This window comes from Lithobates pipiens, unplaced genomic scaffold, assembly GCF_037356315.1.
Source record: "Lithobates pipiens isolate NorthernLeopardFrog02 unplaced genomic scaffold, aLitPip1_a1.2 Scaffold_13, whole genome shotgun sequence".
Taxonomy (NCBI): domain Eukaryota; kingdom Metazoa; phylum Chordata; class Amphibia; order Anura; family Ranidae; genus Lithobates; species Lithobates pipiens.
Window position 1 is genome coordinate 273685402 of NW_027507718.1, and position 18016 is coordinate 273703417.

Sequence of the window (18016 nt, forward strand, 5' to 3'; positions counted from 1 at the left end):
GTGCAGGCCAGTCAAGTTCCTCAACTCCAAACTCACTCATCCATGTCTTTATGGACCTTGCTTTGTGTACTGGTCCAAATCATTTGGTGGAGGGGGGGGTGGGTCATGGTGTGGTGTTATTTTTCAGGGGTTGGGCTTGGCACCTTAGTTCCAGTGAAGGGAACTCTTAAAGAGGAAGTAAAGTCTTCTTGTTTAGTTGTACCTATAGCTAGGCCTATAATAAGACTTACCTGTAGGTACTGTAAATATCTCCTAAACTTGCACCGTTTAGGAGATATTTACTATATACGCCTCCGCCGCCATCATCGGCGCATGCACTCTGAAGGAACGGCTGCCCCTGCCGTTTATGCAGGGCCTTGTGCCATGACCGTCATCACGGCTCCGGCCAATCACAGCCCAATCACGGACCCAGAAGAAACACTGGGGAAAATGTCAGCTATCTCAGCGGTGTGCCAGTGCCGCTACAGGGCTTCATTCTAAGGTAAGTATACATACTAGCTCATTATGCCATTGTCTTACAGGTTTTTGTTTTTTTGGGGGTTTACAACCTCTTTAAGGGGTCAGCATACCAAGACTTTTTTTGGACAATTTCACGTTCCTAACTTTGTGGTAACAGTTTGGGAATGGTCCCTCCCTGTTCCAACATGACTGCGCAGCAGTGTACAAAGCAAGGTTCATAAAGACATGGATGAGAAAGTTTGGGGTGGAGCAACTCAATATTGAACCCTATGGACTAAGACTGAGATGCCAAGTTCACGTGCGTGTAAAGACAGGTGTCACAATACTTTTGACAATATAGTGTATATATAATCCCCCGCTGGCAGAATACGATGAAACGGCAGGAAAGATCCCTGTATCAACAAAGTTTGTGTGCATGTGGGAATTTGTCTGTTTTTCTATTTGTTTATCTAGCTGGTTGAACAAAAAATAAACAGAATGTGTATACATGTATACCCTGCTTTACTGTTACAGTTACAGGAGAGGTTAAAGTTACACTGAGGGTTTGTTTTAGGGTTACAGGGAGGGTAAGTATTACATTTATGGGGAAGGTTAGGTCTATGGGGAGGGATGGTGTTACAGTTACAGGGAAAGAAGAGTTTGTTTTAGGGTTAAAATGAAGGCTAGGGGTAAAAGGATGGTTTGTGTTATGCCGCTTATACACGATCGGACTTTCCGTCGGACAATTCGATCGTATGTGGGCTCCAGGGGACTTTTTCTTCCCAAAAGTCTGGCGGTCCTAGAAATAACACTGGCTTCAAATTTGTACTCAGACTTGGCTTTTAGCGGACAATCAGTTCATCTGTGTGCTAGTCCGACGGACTAAAACCCGACGCTAGGGCAGCTATTGGCTACTGGCTATGAACTTCCTTATTCTACATCATCATGTTCTAATCTGTCTGACTTTCGGAGGGATCGTGTGTATGTCCATTCCTTTGAAAGTCCGGCGGACCTCAGCTGCAAAGGCCATCGGATTGTCCACCAGACCAAATCCGTCGAAAAGTCTGGCCATGTTGTACGCGCCATTAGGGTTATAAGGAGGTTAGGATTACAGGAAAGATTAATATTGCCGTTGCAGGGTTAGGCCTTTAGGAAGGGCTGGTGTTAAAGTTCCAGGAAAAGTTAAGTTTGCAGGAAGGATTCATTTTAGGATTACAGGAAAGATTAGGAATAGAGGGATGGCTAATGTTATGGCTATAAGGTTACAGAGGAGGTTAATGTTACAGTTACAGAGAAGGTAAGGGTTACAAGCAGTGTTAGCTTTGGGATTACAGGAGTGGTTCAGATTTTAGGGAAAGCTAGTATGAGGTATACCTTCAGAAAGGTCATCATCCTGCACCTCAAAAGCTAACACCTCTGATCTCTCAAATTTAAAAGCAAATTATTATTATTCAGGATTTATTATTCAGCATTTATATAGCTCCAGCAATTTACGCAGCGCTTTACAATATAAAAAGGAGACAATACAGTTACAATACAATAAAATACAAGAGGGTTAAGAGGGCCCTGCTCAATCTAATAGGGTGGGGCAGGTGATACAAAAGGTTATAACTGTGGGGAATGAGCTGATGGAAGTGATTTATTGCACATCTAAATTCTTACCCATCAAACCCATAGAAGAGTGATGGCAAACCTTGGCACCCTAGATGTTTTGGAACTACATTTCCCATGATGCTCATGCACGCTGAAGTGTAGTTGAGCATCATGGGAACATCTGGGGTGCCAAGGTTTGTCACACTGCCATAGAAGAATACTCTCACCTGCCAGTTTTAAGCCTCCTTTAGCAACAACAGCAAAAATTACTATCGGAAAATGGGTTGCACGCCAAAAATGCATAATTTTCGAATAGATACATTTCTGTCTGGGTGTGGGTTCTTAAAAATATGTATTCATGAAGGTTGTAATTTTCCCATTATGTGGTCTATCAGACAACTGCAGATGTACTAAAGCCTATAAGGGTTATATATGACTACCAAAAGGATATCCGCGGCGAATGAACGTAACTCCCATACAGCACATTTTTGTTTTACATTTACTGATTTTCTAAGGAAATGATCACAAGAAACGTCTTACCTCATTAAACTGTGTTTGGAACTCCATCATCGTCCCGCAGCTGTCCACCATTCTGCTCACATTGTTGGCAGTAAGGGTACCATTGAGTCCAAATGTATCCAGCATGGCTTGAGTAAACTCTTGCTCCATAGTCAGAGCATTAGCCATCCCCAGCCACACAGCCACAACCAAAGCTAGGAAAAGCCAGCCATCTAAAGAGTGTCCAGAATGCCTCATATTACAGTAGAGATAAATCTGCTCAGTGATTTAAACTAAGTTTGTAGATCAGCACCCACAGACAGGTTGATACGTAATAACACAAAGCTGGCTGGACTGGTTACTGAATATACACTGTGTATATATACAATAATGCCAGGTGATAAAAGCTGGATTAACTGCTAGCATTGGTTGGCTATTTCTCTGCTGCTCTCTCCCTGCACACACAATGCAATGACTCCCTGTTGACAGCACAGTGTGCCTGTTAGTATCTATTCTTCCACGTGGTCTCCCTGTTGTTTCGCTGTCCACTGTCTACTCAGCTAGTTTTTAGACAGGAGCTCCTTCCAGATACTAGATGTTCTTGCCTTCAGACCCTGCAAGAGATAAGAAAACACACTTTTTTTTCCCTTGTTAACACTCAGCTAAGCTACAAATTAAAAAAAAAAAAAAAAAAAAAAGCAACGTTCTACGATTAAATGACATAATAATGTTTTAGCAACAATCCATTAAAAAGGCAAACGTAAGAAGCTTTTCCAGACCCATTCATTGAATCTTTTTTTTTTTTTCTCTCTCTTTTCTTTCACAGACCTGTGTGTACAGTTTGTTCTTTTCCTCTATTTCACTTCTTATCCAATGGGGATTTTCTTTCTTTTGACTACTCCAGATATTGCCTGGCATCATGTAACCAGTAAATAGAAGCATGCCAAATTCTTCTGGCTCTGGTCTCTTCAAATGGGTTATTGTTAGCAGAACCCAGCACCATAAAGACAGTGTTTCCTTTTTTTTGCCTTATTTAACACAGAAATACTAAAGTAAATAATACTACTGGCAGCTTGTTGTCTTAAACATAGAGGCTGAATCCTAGAAACTAACTAGAAAGCTTCACCGTTGTATGAGCGAACGTTGGATTTTTTTTAAAATAACTATATTACTAAGATTATGTGATTATGCAATACACAATAGCTGAATAGTTGTGAAAACAATCTAATAAGCTGCTTTGTGGTGCTTTGCTGGATAATGATCGAAATGTATTGCCATGAAAGAGACTTATAACAAAAAAAAAGAGCATATGCAGCAATTAACCACTCTAGTCTATCAATGGTCATGTTTATATTGTATTTAAAATAATTGACTTAGGATGGAGCTATGTTGGTTATCTTTGTACAGGAGTAAGGTACATTGTACTGTTAAAGTGCATATCTGTCCCACAGAAGCAATAGTGATAAAGTAACAGTTTGCAGATAAACATACTGAACAGGCTTATGGTAATAACTATTTGTGCAATGTTAATACTATTTTTCACTACAAAGCACTGTAGGGGTGCCACTACTTTTGTTGCCAAGTGTCCACACGCTAATAGATTTAAAAAAAAAAAATTTTGTACGAATATAAATTCCAGCATTCATTCATAAATTCCCAGTACATTCAAAATTGAATTTGCTTTGGACATTTGATTTTGGAACGAATGTAAATTTCCCAAAATAAAAACCGCATACACTGTTGGAAATTTGTGCACCCAAGAAAAAAAATTCTATCCTGCGCCTTCTAATTTTTTCCCTACTATGGTCAAAAATGTAGTCGACTTGACCCCACTAACCATTAAAAATTTGAACAAATGTGCTTAAAACTAAACATTTTGAATTTAAAATCCCTGTGGCTGTCTCTCTTCTTCTCCCACATTGACAGGACGGACTAAGCAGGTTCTGATAAGTGGACCAATTAGAATGCCTCCTATATGTACCGTTACGAGGTATGTTTACTGTGGGGGATTTCAAATCCCCAGACCAGTAAAGCGGAGATCCGATGTCTTCTAGCAGGTGACCACCGGCTTCAGGTACAGCAGGACCAGGGGGGATGGGGAGAGGGTCCAGTGTAACTTCACCTTACAGATTTTCTGTAAAGGTGGACTTACCCTTTAAACTTCTGATTTCCCTTTGCTGAGTTCCACAGTGTCTATGCATGTTGCATATCACCATGTTTTTTTGGGGGTTTTTTTGCATGCTAGTCTCATATTGAAAATAAAATAGGTTATTAAGGTTACAAAAATTCTCGTACGACAGAATAAAAATTCAGAAGTGATGTATTGTATTTGTATTGTATTTTCAGATGACAACTGTACAGATTAACTATACAGATGAAAATCGTACAATCTGGAATAATATGGGAAAAAATGTGTGCTTGTCCCATCAGATAATGTAAGTATGAATTTTTGTGATCGGCTCTCAAAAGCTGTGTACTAATGATCAGATTATCGTACAATCGCTTCTAAAGCGGTATTTTTTGTACGATGTTCTGATAGTGTGCAAGTTATACATTGGGACCAATTCATAAAAACTGGAGCAAAGGAAAAATAAAACTCTTGCTATAAGCATCCAGTCATCCTTATCAGGTACAACTTTGTGTCTCAAGTAGTTTTGGGTCCTAAAGACAAAGGATTGTTTGCTAGCCAACTCAGATGGCGTAAGTCATTTTCCCATTCCATGTAGAAAACTTAGGGATAGATAGATAGATAGATAGATAGATAGATAGATAGATAGATAGATAGATAGATAGATAGATAAAACATCTAAGCACAGTAACCTTGTTTCTGTTTCTAATTCGAACCAGGACCAGAAGAACAAAAGAGAACCTCTTATTGACTGCTAAGGATATAAAGGGCAGTGGGATTGATCTACTAAAGGCAAATGTTATGTCTACAAGTGGATTTTCCCTTGGCTTTGCAAATGTGGTGAAAATTCAATTTGCAAAGGATGTCCAATCAAGTGGAAAATAAAATAAAAAAACAGTATTTTGCTTGCATATGATTGGGTGATGGAAGTCAGTCGAGCTTCACCACATTCACAAAGCTAAGGGAAAATGATCTTGCAAAGTTCTATCCGCCTTTAGTAAATCAACCCCAATTCTTCTATAAGACAAATTTCTAATTCAATAGAATTAATTATAGTAAAAATTTGGTCTCAAGGTAGGAGTTTTTGTTGTATATATCTAATGTTTCTAACAACAATTTTTTATACAACTACCAATTTATGATTAGCAACTACTTTAAAATGATTAGTGAAAACGTATTCAGTTACATTTTGCATTGTGTACAGTGGATCTTCTTCATTAAAACAAGTAAAGTGCAACTGACCTAATTCACAAAGCTTTTACACAAGGATACATATCTTTATTTTAGCCTAGGTTCATACTTGTGCTGTTTTATAATCATACCTATTTCAGTGCACTTTTGTAGTGTGTTAATCCATGCATTTTCATGCTTCATGAGTTTTTGTTTTGATTAAAGACTAAAGCTGGCCATACACCTATAGATTATCTGCAGATTTTCTATGGTTAGATGGAAAAAGTGCAACGGATTTCTCCATGTTCGGTGGATGGAGGAAACTCCCACTTTTTCCATCTAACCATAGAAAATCTGCAGATAATCTATTGGTGTATGGCCAGCTTAACAATGTCTGCTGTGGCAGCATTGTTGTTAGGAGGAAAAGACTGGATTTTAAGCACAAACCTTCATCAAAAAACACATATACATGTGTTTTTCATGCTCTTCCAGTTAAGTCTATGGGTTCAAATGTGCACTGAGTAGCACCAAAAGAAGCACTCAAACCTTTTTCAAAAATCAGATTGCGCTGATGTGAACGGGTCTCATAGCGAATAATGAGGGGAATTTCTTAAAATGGGAGCTGCCAGAATCTCGAGCATCTGTACATATAAACCAGTTAACTTCTATATCTAATTTTTAATGTCTAACTGAACAAGCTGAAGACAGAAGATGATGGTTAGTATGCACAGCTGCTCCAGAGTCTACCTGCTCCAGTTTTTTATCAATTCCCCTCAATGTGATTTCCAATATGGAGCATGGCAGCCTAATGGCAGATGCCCACCAAATAGCACTAGTGTGAACAGGGGTTGACTTTCAAATCTCATTGGACTTAAAATAACACCTTTTTAAATTAAGCATCTATATCCTGATGTATTAGCATTGTCAATTGAGCTTGATGTATAGTTTATAAGAAAAAACTCTCAGGTGTTGCTTGCCCCTCTAAAAAGTAATTATAAATAGCCTCAACACACAAAAAACATGCACATTCACACACACAAAGACGTCAATGGCCCCTAAAAGTAAAAAAAATAAAAAATAAATAACATATAATTAGAATCAATTACGGTAAGTTAAAATGCAGTATATTATTAACACCTTGAATGTAAGCACATGACCTAACTAATGTTCTGAATGACCCCATATACTGTGTGTAAGGCATGCACCTATATATCTGCTATGCTATGTAGATAATCAACTGGTGTGATATCTCACCTGTTCCTTTGTCAGTGCTTTCCTGTCTGTTTGTGAGCTTGTATAAAAAGACTAGACTGATCACATGATTTTCACATTATTTCGTTAATTACTCAAGAGGTATCTAGTAAAGTAAACTGTGGAGATATGTAAATTGCTCGTGACGTGGACATGCACAATTGTAATCCAATCCTCCAGTTTTTTTTTTTTTTAGAAGATGAGGCGTGCCAGTCTAACTGCCTGGATTTACTTGATGCAGCACATTTTTGAAGCTAAAATAGCTTCTTTTCTTTTCTAGCATTTTGACCCCCAGGCCAATTCTGCAATTTTTTGTTATACATGTAAAAATCCTCATTTTATTATTATTTTTTACTAGAAAATTGCTAAGAACCACCAAACATGATAAATATTTTTAAGCATAGGCCCTAGAAAATAAATTGGTTGGTGTGTTGCAATTTTTTATGCCACGTGATATTTGCATAGCGGCTTTTCAAGCTTGTCTAGAGGCAAGGAGAAACAGTTTTAAAGGTAATATACCACTCCAGGTAGCAATCTGGGAAATTCACCTGCCCTGCATTGGGTGGGTGCGGCCTCTGTATGCAAGATACAAGCAAAGGAAAAAAGATCCGGATACAGAAACAGTTTTACTTACCTGATCCTCCACTCCTGCAGCAGATGACACTCCTCCGTGCTCCGGTGGTGGTCTGTCCTTCAAGGCCAACACATACAAATGCAGTGCTATGGACCCTGTTTTGGTTTTAACAGCAGGGTGGAGCAGAGGGTGCAATGCGTATATGGCGGAGCCGAGCCTGTGATGTTGCGCTATTCTCTTGCCTGTGAGCTGAGCCGGCGTTTGACCTATGAATTCTTTTAACCGTCTGCATTTTAGTATGTGTATGGCTCCTTGTGGGAATAAACATGTCTTAGCGGAAGTACACTGTGTTTTCGCCTTTGTATCTTCCATAAACCTGCTATGATTTGTGAGCTGTTGTGGAAGATGGAGGAAACAGCCAGTCAGAGTGCAGGAAGGAGGATTGGGGATTGAGGAGCGGGTCCCTACATACTAGAGCCCAGAGTATCATACACTGTTTCATTCAGTAATTAAGGTGAGCAGGTTATTCACCTGGTGGAGGATGAGCACGAAGGCATCTATTGAATTTGAACACATTTGGGTGATTTGTTTGTATCAAATTGAACAGTAATATTGGACTCTTGGAAATTATATTGACAATGGACTTAATTGCACCTTATGTTGAATTCATTGATTGAGAGATTCATATTGTATTGCACTTAAGTTGTGCTTCACTATATTTAATAGAAAAGGATTGTAAAAGTATTTTTTTTTACTAGACTGAAACGAACAATTAACCCTTGGGCTTTAACATTTGTCATTTTTTTTCTCACTGCCCTTTAATTAGTTCTCAAAATTTCCAAAATTTCTTAAGAGGTCAAATGCAAGGTATTAAAATAAGCACACAAAACAGGATTTTCAGGTTAAATACAGTACATCTGTAGGTCTTATACCTGCACTGTATTTAGTACATACAAAAACTGTCCTTCTCAATATGGAGCTTACATTGGGATTCTCTTCCCCATGTGACAGTGTCAACAGCGATGTTGAGGGAGTAGAGTCACGTGCTATCCTAGGCCTGGAAGTAATGGGTAATTTTCTTTACTTCCCATGGCCAAACAAAGTGCAGGGGAGTGAAGGTAGAGTTCTTTTGGTGATGCTCCCAATAAAGTGAGCCTGTTGCTTTGCCATGCAGGTTCATCTTAAAGGGCGCAGCACATGGCTTGATATTCTTTTCTGCGGGCTGAAGACTGACAAGTGAAAATTGATTGATGCCCCTATTCATATTAACAGTCGCAATACTAAACGGTGACTGCATTTGGTAGTATACAGTCACTGTCTGGCCAATAATTTTTCTACCTTGCTCAGTATATTTTTTAAGTTGTCAACACAGGTGGTGCCAACTTAAATTGCAAAAAATGTAACCATCTATGAAGGTTTTAGGGTTGTCTTCATACAATAGGGGTCTACCATTTTAGTCAGCTACACTGTTCACATGTAGTATACAGGCATACCCCACTTTTAAGTACACAATGGGGTTTATTTACTAAAGCCAGAAAGTAAAAAATCAGGCTACTTATTGATAGATTAATTGAACAAGCTGGGGTTAGAAGCTCATTGGTTTCTATGCAGAAGTGAGCCTGATTTTGCACATTCCAGCTTTAGTAAATAAACCCCATTGTGTACTTAAATGTGGGGTATACCTGTATGCACTTTCATTCAGTCTATTTGGATTCTCAGCGATTTCTGCATGTTTTCATGTGAGTTTACATGAGTGATGATCAGTAATCATGCATTTTTACCAACTGCCATTAATAGGCCCTATAGCATTGCATAGATGTGAACTAAATAAATAAAACTGAAATAAACCTGTGCCCATATCATGCACACTAAAGTATTGATATTTTCTAAACAAGCAGTAAAAGTTATTTCATTTGCCCTCATTCATCTACGTATCTATAAGCACTGTGGAGCAAAATAATGTTCAAAATTTACAAAACTGACATTGAGGTGGGTATAGTTCTGCTTTAAACGCAGTTGGGGAGGTGGGGGTGGCATGCTTTAAAGCAACTATTTAATAACACTGTAAGTGAATGTTTTTAAGCGGTATTAAACCCACTGCCACCATTTCTGCTTTATTTAATGTCTATGCAGCATTATACCTGGATGCCTGTCTCACAGTTTAAAATGAAAAATCTTAATACAATTTTGATGCCTGTTACACTGGGGTCATGTGACTTTGTTTCAGTAGCTCCTCATCCCAATGTGTGATTGGTGGATGGATGAATTGTCCCTAAAGCCTATGCTTTATCTGAAATGTGGGACCAGTAACCAGACACAGAAATTTCCTACCAATCATGGTTACTTACAACTTGTGTTGCCCCACATCCCTAACTTTGGACTTGCCTCCCTATCTCTTGTAAAACATCACGTGGGGAGGCTCAAACAGAGAAAACAAGGTGAAGATATTCAAAGGGAGACATTGTGGGCATGTTCAGTGTGAGTGGCAACACATAGGCTCCAACATTAGCTGTTATTGCGCTGCCACTAAGAAGATGGAGTAAGTTAGAAACCACAGGATCAATCGGTTATTTATCTACAGTAAATATATAAGATGAGGGAAGAAAAGGTAAACAACATAGATAATAGATAGCATTATAAATATACATTCCAATGGAAAAGTATTTGGGTTTAATGATATTAATGCCATTTTTGTTGCACAAATTAAAGCATATTGTGTGAATTGTGATACAAGATAAACCATCTGGCCCCTTCGTTAAACTGTAATTTTTGGTAAAGTAAAACAACCCAGAAAATACACTATGCGATCTATATGCCATTACATTTAACGGGTCTGTTTCTGTTCACGTATTGTTGTTTAGGCTGGGTTCACACTGCAGCACGGAGCGGCTCAAAGCAGGGGCTTGGTGTGTCCCCATTCACCATTTCAGGTCCGATTTCAGACAGAATTTTTGGCTGAATTCTGTCCTGAAATGGACCAGAGGATGCACAGGACCCCTGTGCAATTCACACTAGGGCCACTCCGGAGATGTGTGAACCGGCTCCACTGAGAGCTGGTCACAATCACCTGACATGCGAATTGGATGCAGGGAAACCTTGGATCCAATTTGCAATAGTATGAACCCAGCCTAAGTGTTATTTTGCTGTATTGTAACAAAATACACCTGTTGTTGAAATTGAAATGAAGCCTTTGAAATCATAAAAAATGTGAGAAACGTGTAAAAATGTACATAACTTTTTGAAAGTGGAGGTTTGAGACATAATGGCAGTCATATACGGTTCGAATTTCGAATGAATTTATTTTCAAAAATCGTATCTAAGAATTTTCGTACGAATTTTGCACCATTAGTGGGCTGCAGCAATGGCCGATTTTTATGCGGCAATCAAATTTAAGGAATCGGACATGTTGGAAATTTTTTTTAAAACTAACGATTTTCTAATCAATGATGGGAGAATCGTGTGAGAAATGTAATAAGAAAAAAAAATGCGCATGTGCAAGAAAAGAAAATTTACAGAGAGAAAAGAAGATTCCAGGCCACGAAAATTATTTTATGGTGGTATGGTGACATCATCGGATCACAAAAAAACTAACTTTCTGATTTTGAAAAGAATATTTGTTCGAAATTTGACCATGTATGGCCTGCTTAACCTCCCTAGCGGTAATCCCGAGTCTGGCTCGGGCTGGGATTTCAGTACCACGAGCGGTAACTCCAAGCCAGACTCGGGATCGCATCGCTGGATACAGGGAGGATTCAGGGAATGTTTACTTACCTTGTCCCCTGGATCCAGCGATGTTCTCCGCGCTGTGTGAGCGAGCTGTCCTCCGCTTGATTCACACAGTGCCCAGTGCCGCCGAGCTCCGTTCCCTGCGACGGTATGATGCACGGGAGCGGAGATCGGCGCCAAATTCAAAAAAGTAAAAACACACAATACACATACAGTACTGTAATCTTACAGATTACAGTACTGTATAAAAAAAAATACACACCCCCTTTGTCCCTAGTGGTCTGTGCAGTACCCGGCATGCACTTTTATATTATAAATACTGTTTTTTTCTGCCTGGAATTTGGAGATTGTCTATAGCAACCAAAAAGTGTCCCTTTATGTCAAAAGTGATTTTAGACCAACTAGAAAACAGCAATAATAAATTAGAATCACTTGCAGAATTAGCGATAGCGATTTGTGGGGAAATTCGTCATCAAATACTAAATCTAATTACAGCGACAATTCTGCAAATGAGCAAATTTCAGTGTTTTTGGATTTGATTACATTATTGAATAATTTTTATTATTATTTATTATCATTATTTATTATATTATACATTTTATCATACCCGGGATGTCTGCTAGACGCTGGTTTGAACAGATTTAAGAAAGTTATTCCTAAGAATTGCAGGCCTACAATATAAAACGCCAAATTTCCATGCAAAATAATTGTACCGCTTTCAGCACCTAAAATCAGAACTAATCATACCGCCAGGGAGGTTAAGGCTCAGTATTCATTATAGTTTGATAGTCACCAATGTCTACCCTATTTTCCTTGAATTTGGTAGCCAGTTGAAAATTTTTATGAAGCCCAAGCCTGTTCACAATAACTTGAAATAGGCTCCAACATAGACCACTTTGTAAACACTTGAAAAGATACCTCCTAACCTCTTAAAAAACACTCTCTATGTGTTCAGTAAGGTTAGATGGTGAGTGTAGCAGGTGTTTAGAGGTATCTCAGTGACCACTTCATAATAGGGCACCTTTCAACCACAACCCACTTATACTTTTGCTATAAAGAATTCTCTCTGAGTAGGTAGAAAGCTGCTGACTTGCACTTCCACCCCATAGTCGTGTTATCCGTGAGAGTTTAGCTGAAGGATAATTAAACCATGGTAATATTTTTTTAAAAAACAGCATAAAAATATGTATAAAATGAATTGTTAATTTTATACAGTTCTCTGAACTTTAACTTGTAAATTGAAACTGCTGACTTCATATTCTTTTTTATAACATGTCTGTAATTCCTGTGAAGATGTATGATGCACAGCTATTTCATATGTCAGCTAAAATCTCTGTGTTTTCTGTCCCAGTTGTTTATAAGGCTATTGCTCAGCCACAGTATATGGCATAAAGGCAAAATGCAGGTGCCCTAAAGTAGGTTCAGAGATATTTATTTCCGTGAAAGTAAAAACCCAAGTTAAGAACACTCAAACTTTATGAAGGAGGAAGACAAGAGCATTGTATGTACAGTGCTTAAACGTGAACTCTATTTCTATTCCCCCTTTTTTTTTTTTTTTTTTTTTTACTTACAAGATATAGACTTAAGATCACCCATAAAGTTTAGACAGCAATGAGACTTTTAGATGTATCAGTAACCTTTGATGGGGCCCTTAGAAAGAAACTGTGTCTCCCTTACCTCTCCAGGGACTACCAGCCCCAAAAGCACACCAACAAATTTCAGGCTCAGTCTAGGGGTGTCTTATAGTTTTATTGCATATTTTGAACATAGACAGGAGGGTACAGGATACTCAAAAGCACATGCAGATCTTGAAGGACAGATTCCTTGCAAAGTCTTGTTTCAGCAAAATTGGGCTCTATAGAAGACAGTAGTGGGGCAGCCAATCAATATGAGACCCTAAGCGAGCAATCATAGTTTTTGCAGCAACCTCTGGTGTCTAACTCTGTCTCAAGACACTTTCACACCTGAAGCTATAGGCGAAAGGTCTTATTCAAAATGTCCAGGAACAACTTCCGACAAACTCACCTGCAACTCTCTTCAATGAAAGGGTTCCCTCTAAAGCCCAGCTTCCACAGGTAGTATTTTACCATTTTGTAAATGCTCTTTCCTGCTTTTTCTCCTGCTTTCAGCAATAAAAAATTCTACTTTGTTCTCTTTGTTATGAGAGGGGCTGGGAAGCTGTGTTTACCATAGTTAACCCTATCTGGAGACAGATATCTCATCAGTTGAACTAGATATGAACACTGTTTGTCTTAATGAAAGGTTAAAGGTTTAGGAGTTTGGATTCTCCATGTTGATGAGAACTGGACTCAACCAGTCCCCAGTTCAGCTATTGAGACAAATCACAAATCACGCTGAGCTACTGAAATTAAATGCTTGTATTCAGCCATGATCAATTTAACCCCTCTGGCGGTATTCCCGAGTCTGGCTCGGGGTGGAATTTTTATACCAAAAGCGGTAACCCCGTGCCAGACTCGGGACCGCATCGCTGGATCCAGGAGGACGCTTACTTACCTTCTACCTTGGATCCAGCGATGTCCCCCCGCTGTACGAGCGAGCCGTGTCTCGCTCGATCTATCACGGAGCCGATCTCCGTTCCCTGCGAGCGTTGTGACGCACGAGGACGGAGATCGGCGCCAAATTGAAAAAGCGAAACACTCACTATACATACAGTATAATGTAATCTTACAGATTACATTGCTGTATGTAATCATTTCACATCCCTTTTGTCCCTAGTGGTCTGTCCAGTGTCCTGCATGCAGTTTTATATTATAAAAACTGTTCTTTATGCCTGGAAACTGGAGATTGTCCATAGCAACTAAAACTGTCCCTTTACATTAAAAATGGTTTTAGACCAGCTAGAAAACAGCGATAATAAATTGTAATCACTTGCAGAATTGAGCGATAGCAATTTGTGGGGAGATCCGTTATCAAATACTGAAAAGTAATGACAGCGACAATTCTGCAACTGAGCAAATTTCTGTGTTTTTGATTTGATTACATTATTGAATAATTTTTATTATTGTTATATTATTAATTGGTACAATTATTTATAATTATTTATTATATTATAATTTATGATTTAATTTTTCAAACTTTATCATACCCGGGATGTCTGCTAGACTCTGGTTTGGACAGATTTAAAGCGGGACTGTACTGGGGAAAAAAATATTAAAAGCCAGCAGCTATAAATACTACAGCTGCTGACTTTTAATAATTGGACACTCACCTGTCCCGGGGTCCAGCGATGCTGGCAGCCGAGGCCGATTGATCGCTCGGCTCTCGGCTGCTGCCGCCACCATTCTAGGTGAGGGAATCAGGAAGTGAAGCGAATCGGCTTCACTTCCCGGTTCCCTACTGCGCATGCGCGAGTCGCGCAGCGCAATAGGAATTGTCCGCGCTGTCTCTGGGACCCGTGTGTGTCCCAGCAGACAACGCGGCAAGACAGGACCAGTTTGGTTATTTGTCTACCTGAAGTTCTTTCTCTCCGCTATCAAGACAGGTTGGCGGCAAGCACGGGGAAGACAGGATGCTATACTCTGATAAGCCCTGGTTATTAGCAGGGTATGGAGCAAGCTGTCAGGGCTGGCTTAGCCCTTCCTTCTCTGGGCTGGCCACTCAGCTGTCGGCTAATTGCCAGCTCTCTTCTCTTTCCACAGTTACCAGCTGTTCCGGATGATGCTCATCTGATCTGCCTATTTAAAGCCTTCAGCTCATTTCTCCTTTGCCTTCACGTTGGTCACATCCCTAGGAACCATCTCCTGCTGTTTGTTTCAAGACTGGCTTGCTGACATCCCTCCTGGCTTATATCCTGCTTGCAGTTGCTCTCCTTGGATCCCTGACATCTGGACTGGCTGATTACCCGATCTAGTTTATGAACTTTGGACTGGCTGACTTCCCAATCTGGCTACTGGACTCTGGCTATGCATGACTACGCTTTTTCCTATTTACCTTTTTATTTTTATTAATAAAAGTGTAATTTGATTGTACTTCTGTCTCTGTTTCATGGTTCCTGACACAAGCTTAATGGAAGATACTCAGATAAGCCTTGGCTGTTAGCAGGTATAGAGTGGGCAAGAGAAGGAGGTTCCCGGAAGAGCTAAAGCCTGACCATTGGCAGGCAAGCGGCGGAATGGCCAGATAACCCAGCTATTAGCGGGTGGCCCTATCTGCCCCAAGCCTGGTGTAATCCACCTACTTGGCCTGGTCTGATCATGGAAGCAGGATTGAAGTTGCTGTGTGCGGTGATGTATACTTTCATTTTACATATTCCATGGCAGAAGTTTGTGTGTTTTTGTTTGTCTGTTTCTTCTCTGGCTCTAGTGTAGTGTTGCCATCTCATCCCTTTAAACCCAAACACATATGAATTACACAGGTTATGAAGCTAATTTAATGCAGATAAGGCACCAAGTGAGTTTAATTACTACCTTAATCAGCCACAGAACCTGTATAGTTAATATGTGTTCGGTTTTAAGGGGATGAGGTGGCAACCCTACACTAGTGTCTTCCAGTCTATGGCAGCTGGAGCACTTTTGTGTTCCAAGCCGCTGCTTTCTCTTCAGGCTAGGTGTCCCTGGGTTGCTCCTGCCCAGGGTCCCAGTGCACGGGCGCTGCAGGCAAGGGTGGCATTATTTCAGTGGAGAAATTCAATTGATGGTCAGTTCTGTCGATGTAGAGATTTCTCTGTAGGCAGCAGCTGTGTGCAATCATCACAGGCTCTGCATTAACACCCAGGTATGCTGCCTGTGTTTTGCTGCTATGATTTGATCACCTCTGAAGGTTTTTCTGTCTGTGCAGTTTACACTGTGGATGTATCACTGCCCCCCCATGTGGCCAGCCCTGGTGCAGCAGGTATGAGAGGGTGGGTTTAACCCTTTCCTTGCTGACCTGGGTACTCTTTTTTGAGTTATTTTACTATTTCCTTTCAATCCTATTTTTCTTTTGTGAGTCTTTCTAGGTCAGGTTGACAATACACAGCACAAGATAATAAAGACATCATTAGGTCACAACATTCTTCTTCAAATGTATTAGTCATAGGTCACCATCAAGGTCCAGCTTTCATAGCAGAAGCCCTGAATCCTCCTCTACACACCCACCGCTATGTCAGCTGCTCCAAGGAGGGAGCCTGCTGGGCATGTGGGACTCCAGTCCCAGAGAGCAAGTCTCCGTGTGAGCCATGCTAAGCACAGGCGCTAGTGTTTTCCAGCAAATGGAATCCCTAGTGAGGCACATGGTGCAAGAATCTCTTAAAGAGTTGGATACAAGCCACATACAAAGTCCAACAGCCATTGCAGTGTGTTCTCCCACTAGGATGACCAGGAAGAACTGGAACTGTCAAAACCAAGGTGGAGTCTCCTACAAAGCAAGGGGAATTTCTGCAAGCACCTTTGGGCTCAGTTTCCACTGGTGCGACTTGTCATGCGACTTTGGACACATGGGGTCATATGGCAGGTCACAGCTTATTAAGTTTAATGGCACCCATTACAATCTATGCAACTTAGAGTTGCAGCCACTTTGAGGGGTTCCTGCACTACTTTGATGAAATTTTTGATGCAACTTTGATCCAGAAACTGTAAAGTCAGATCAGGGTCACACTCTGAATTGCAAGACTTGGAGACATAGCCGTACAGAGAGTGTTCTAACTTCTCATTCTTAACAGAACTAGGGAACATAATTTTGGATAAGTGGAGCAAGGTTGTGAGACATCCATCCCTTCTGAGCAAGATGGCCAAGCTCTATCCATTCAGAGATAAGGATGTGAAGCATCTAAAGGCTGCCTCTCTAAATGGCTGAGGCCTTGATGAGGTGAGCAAGCATGTCTCTCTTCCTTGGAAGATGCAGTGAATAGCCCAAAAAGTCTGCCTGGGCTCTTGTGGCCATATCGAAAAGGATGGAAATGTGGATGGAGGATGTAGACGCAGTATTCAGGAGCGTTTTTGGAAACTCTGTAGTTCAGGAGCCGGAGCCGTGTCATGATAAGGCACCAAATGACATCAGCCACATGGTGGCAGGGTTATGCTCTCATCAGTTATGGCAAAGTGAGTGCTATGGCTGGGGCCTGGGGTTGCTGTTGCCACCTTTAATAGGCCTAGTGTAACATTCCCTTTTAGGGAGCTTCATCTTTTGACAAGCTGGATAGCACCTTAACCCAGGCCACAGTTGGCAAGTTGAAGTCCTACCTCAGGACCAGCACTGGCTAGGTCAGAAAAAGACAGTCTAGAGAACAAAATTCATAGCGTGCGAGGGTCGCACATTTCTACAGACCAGGTTGGGATTTTAGGAAGAGCTGGTGAGGGGACCTAATATCCCCTCAGATGTGTGCTAAAACTTGAACTCGGAATCCAAGAAGCTACTGAATTTGGCTTCAGACTATTGGGACGTCAAATTGGTCCTTTCGGGACATGCAGAGTCCATCAGAAGTCCTCCATCTTCTCTGATTCATTTCCATGGATTTTGCCTCACGCAAAAGAAAAGCGGTAAAGAAAGCATATATTCATGCTTTGCGTAACTTGCTGGTGTCGCAAAGTGCTGCTGTGCCAGTCTCTGAATGTGAGAGATTTCAGGGCAGGTGCTCACCCCTCTTTTGGTCATGAAGAGGAACAGCTTACAGAGGACGGTTTTAGACCTTGCACACCTGA

At 40.5% G+C, this 18016-nt stretch overlaps 1 protein-coding gene and 1 long non-coding RNA gene across 2 annotated transcripts in view; one reads left to right on the plus strand and one right to left on the minus strand.

Annotated features, from left to right (window-relative positions):
- Nucleotides 1-7104, minus strand: part of SLC39A8 (solute carrier family 39 member 8) — a 77636-nt gene extending 70532 nt beyond the window's left edge. Inside the window, exons 1-2 of the mRNA XM_077476633.1 lie at nucleotides 7082-7104; nucleotides 2572-3143 (exon numbers count right to left, since the gene is read on the minus strand). Coding sequence (XP_077332759.1) covers nucleotides 2572-2787 — 216 coding nt within the window. The 5' untranslated portion in view covers nucleotides 2788-3143; nucleotides 7082-7104. The remainder of the gene's footprint in view (nucleotides 1-2571; nucleotides 3144-7081) is intronic.
- Nucleotides 208-15367, plus strand: LOC143974867 (uncharacterized). Its single transcript, XR_013272288.1, has 3 exons — nucleotides 208-481; nucleotides 4876-4964; nucleotides 15038-15367. It is a non-coding gene; the product is annotated as an uncharacterized LOC143974867 (long non-coding RNA).
- The last annotated feature ends 2649 nt before the right edge of the window (nucleotides 15368-18016 follow it).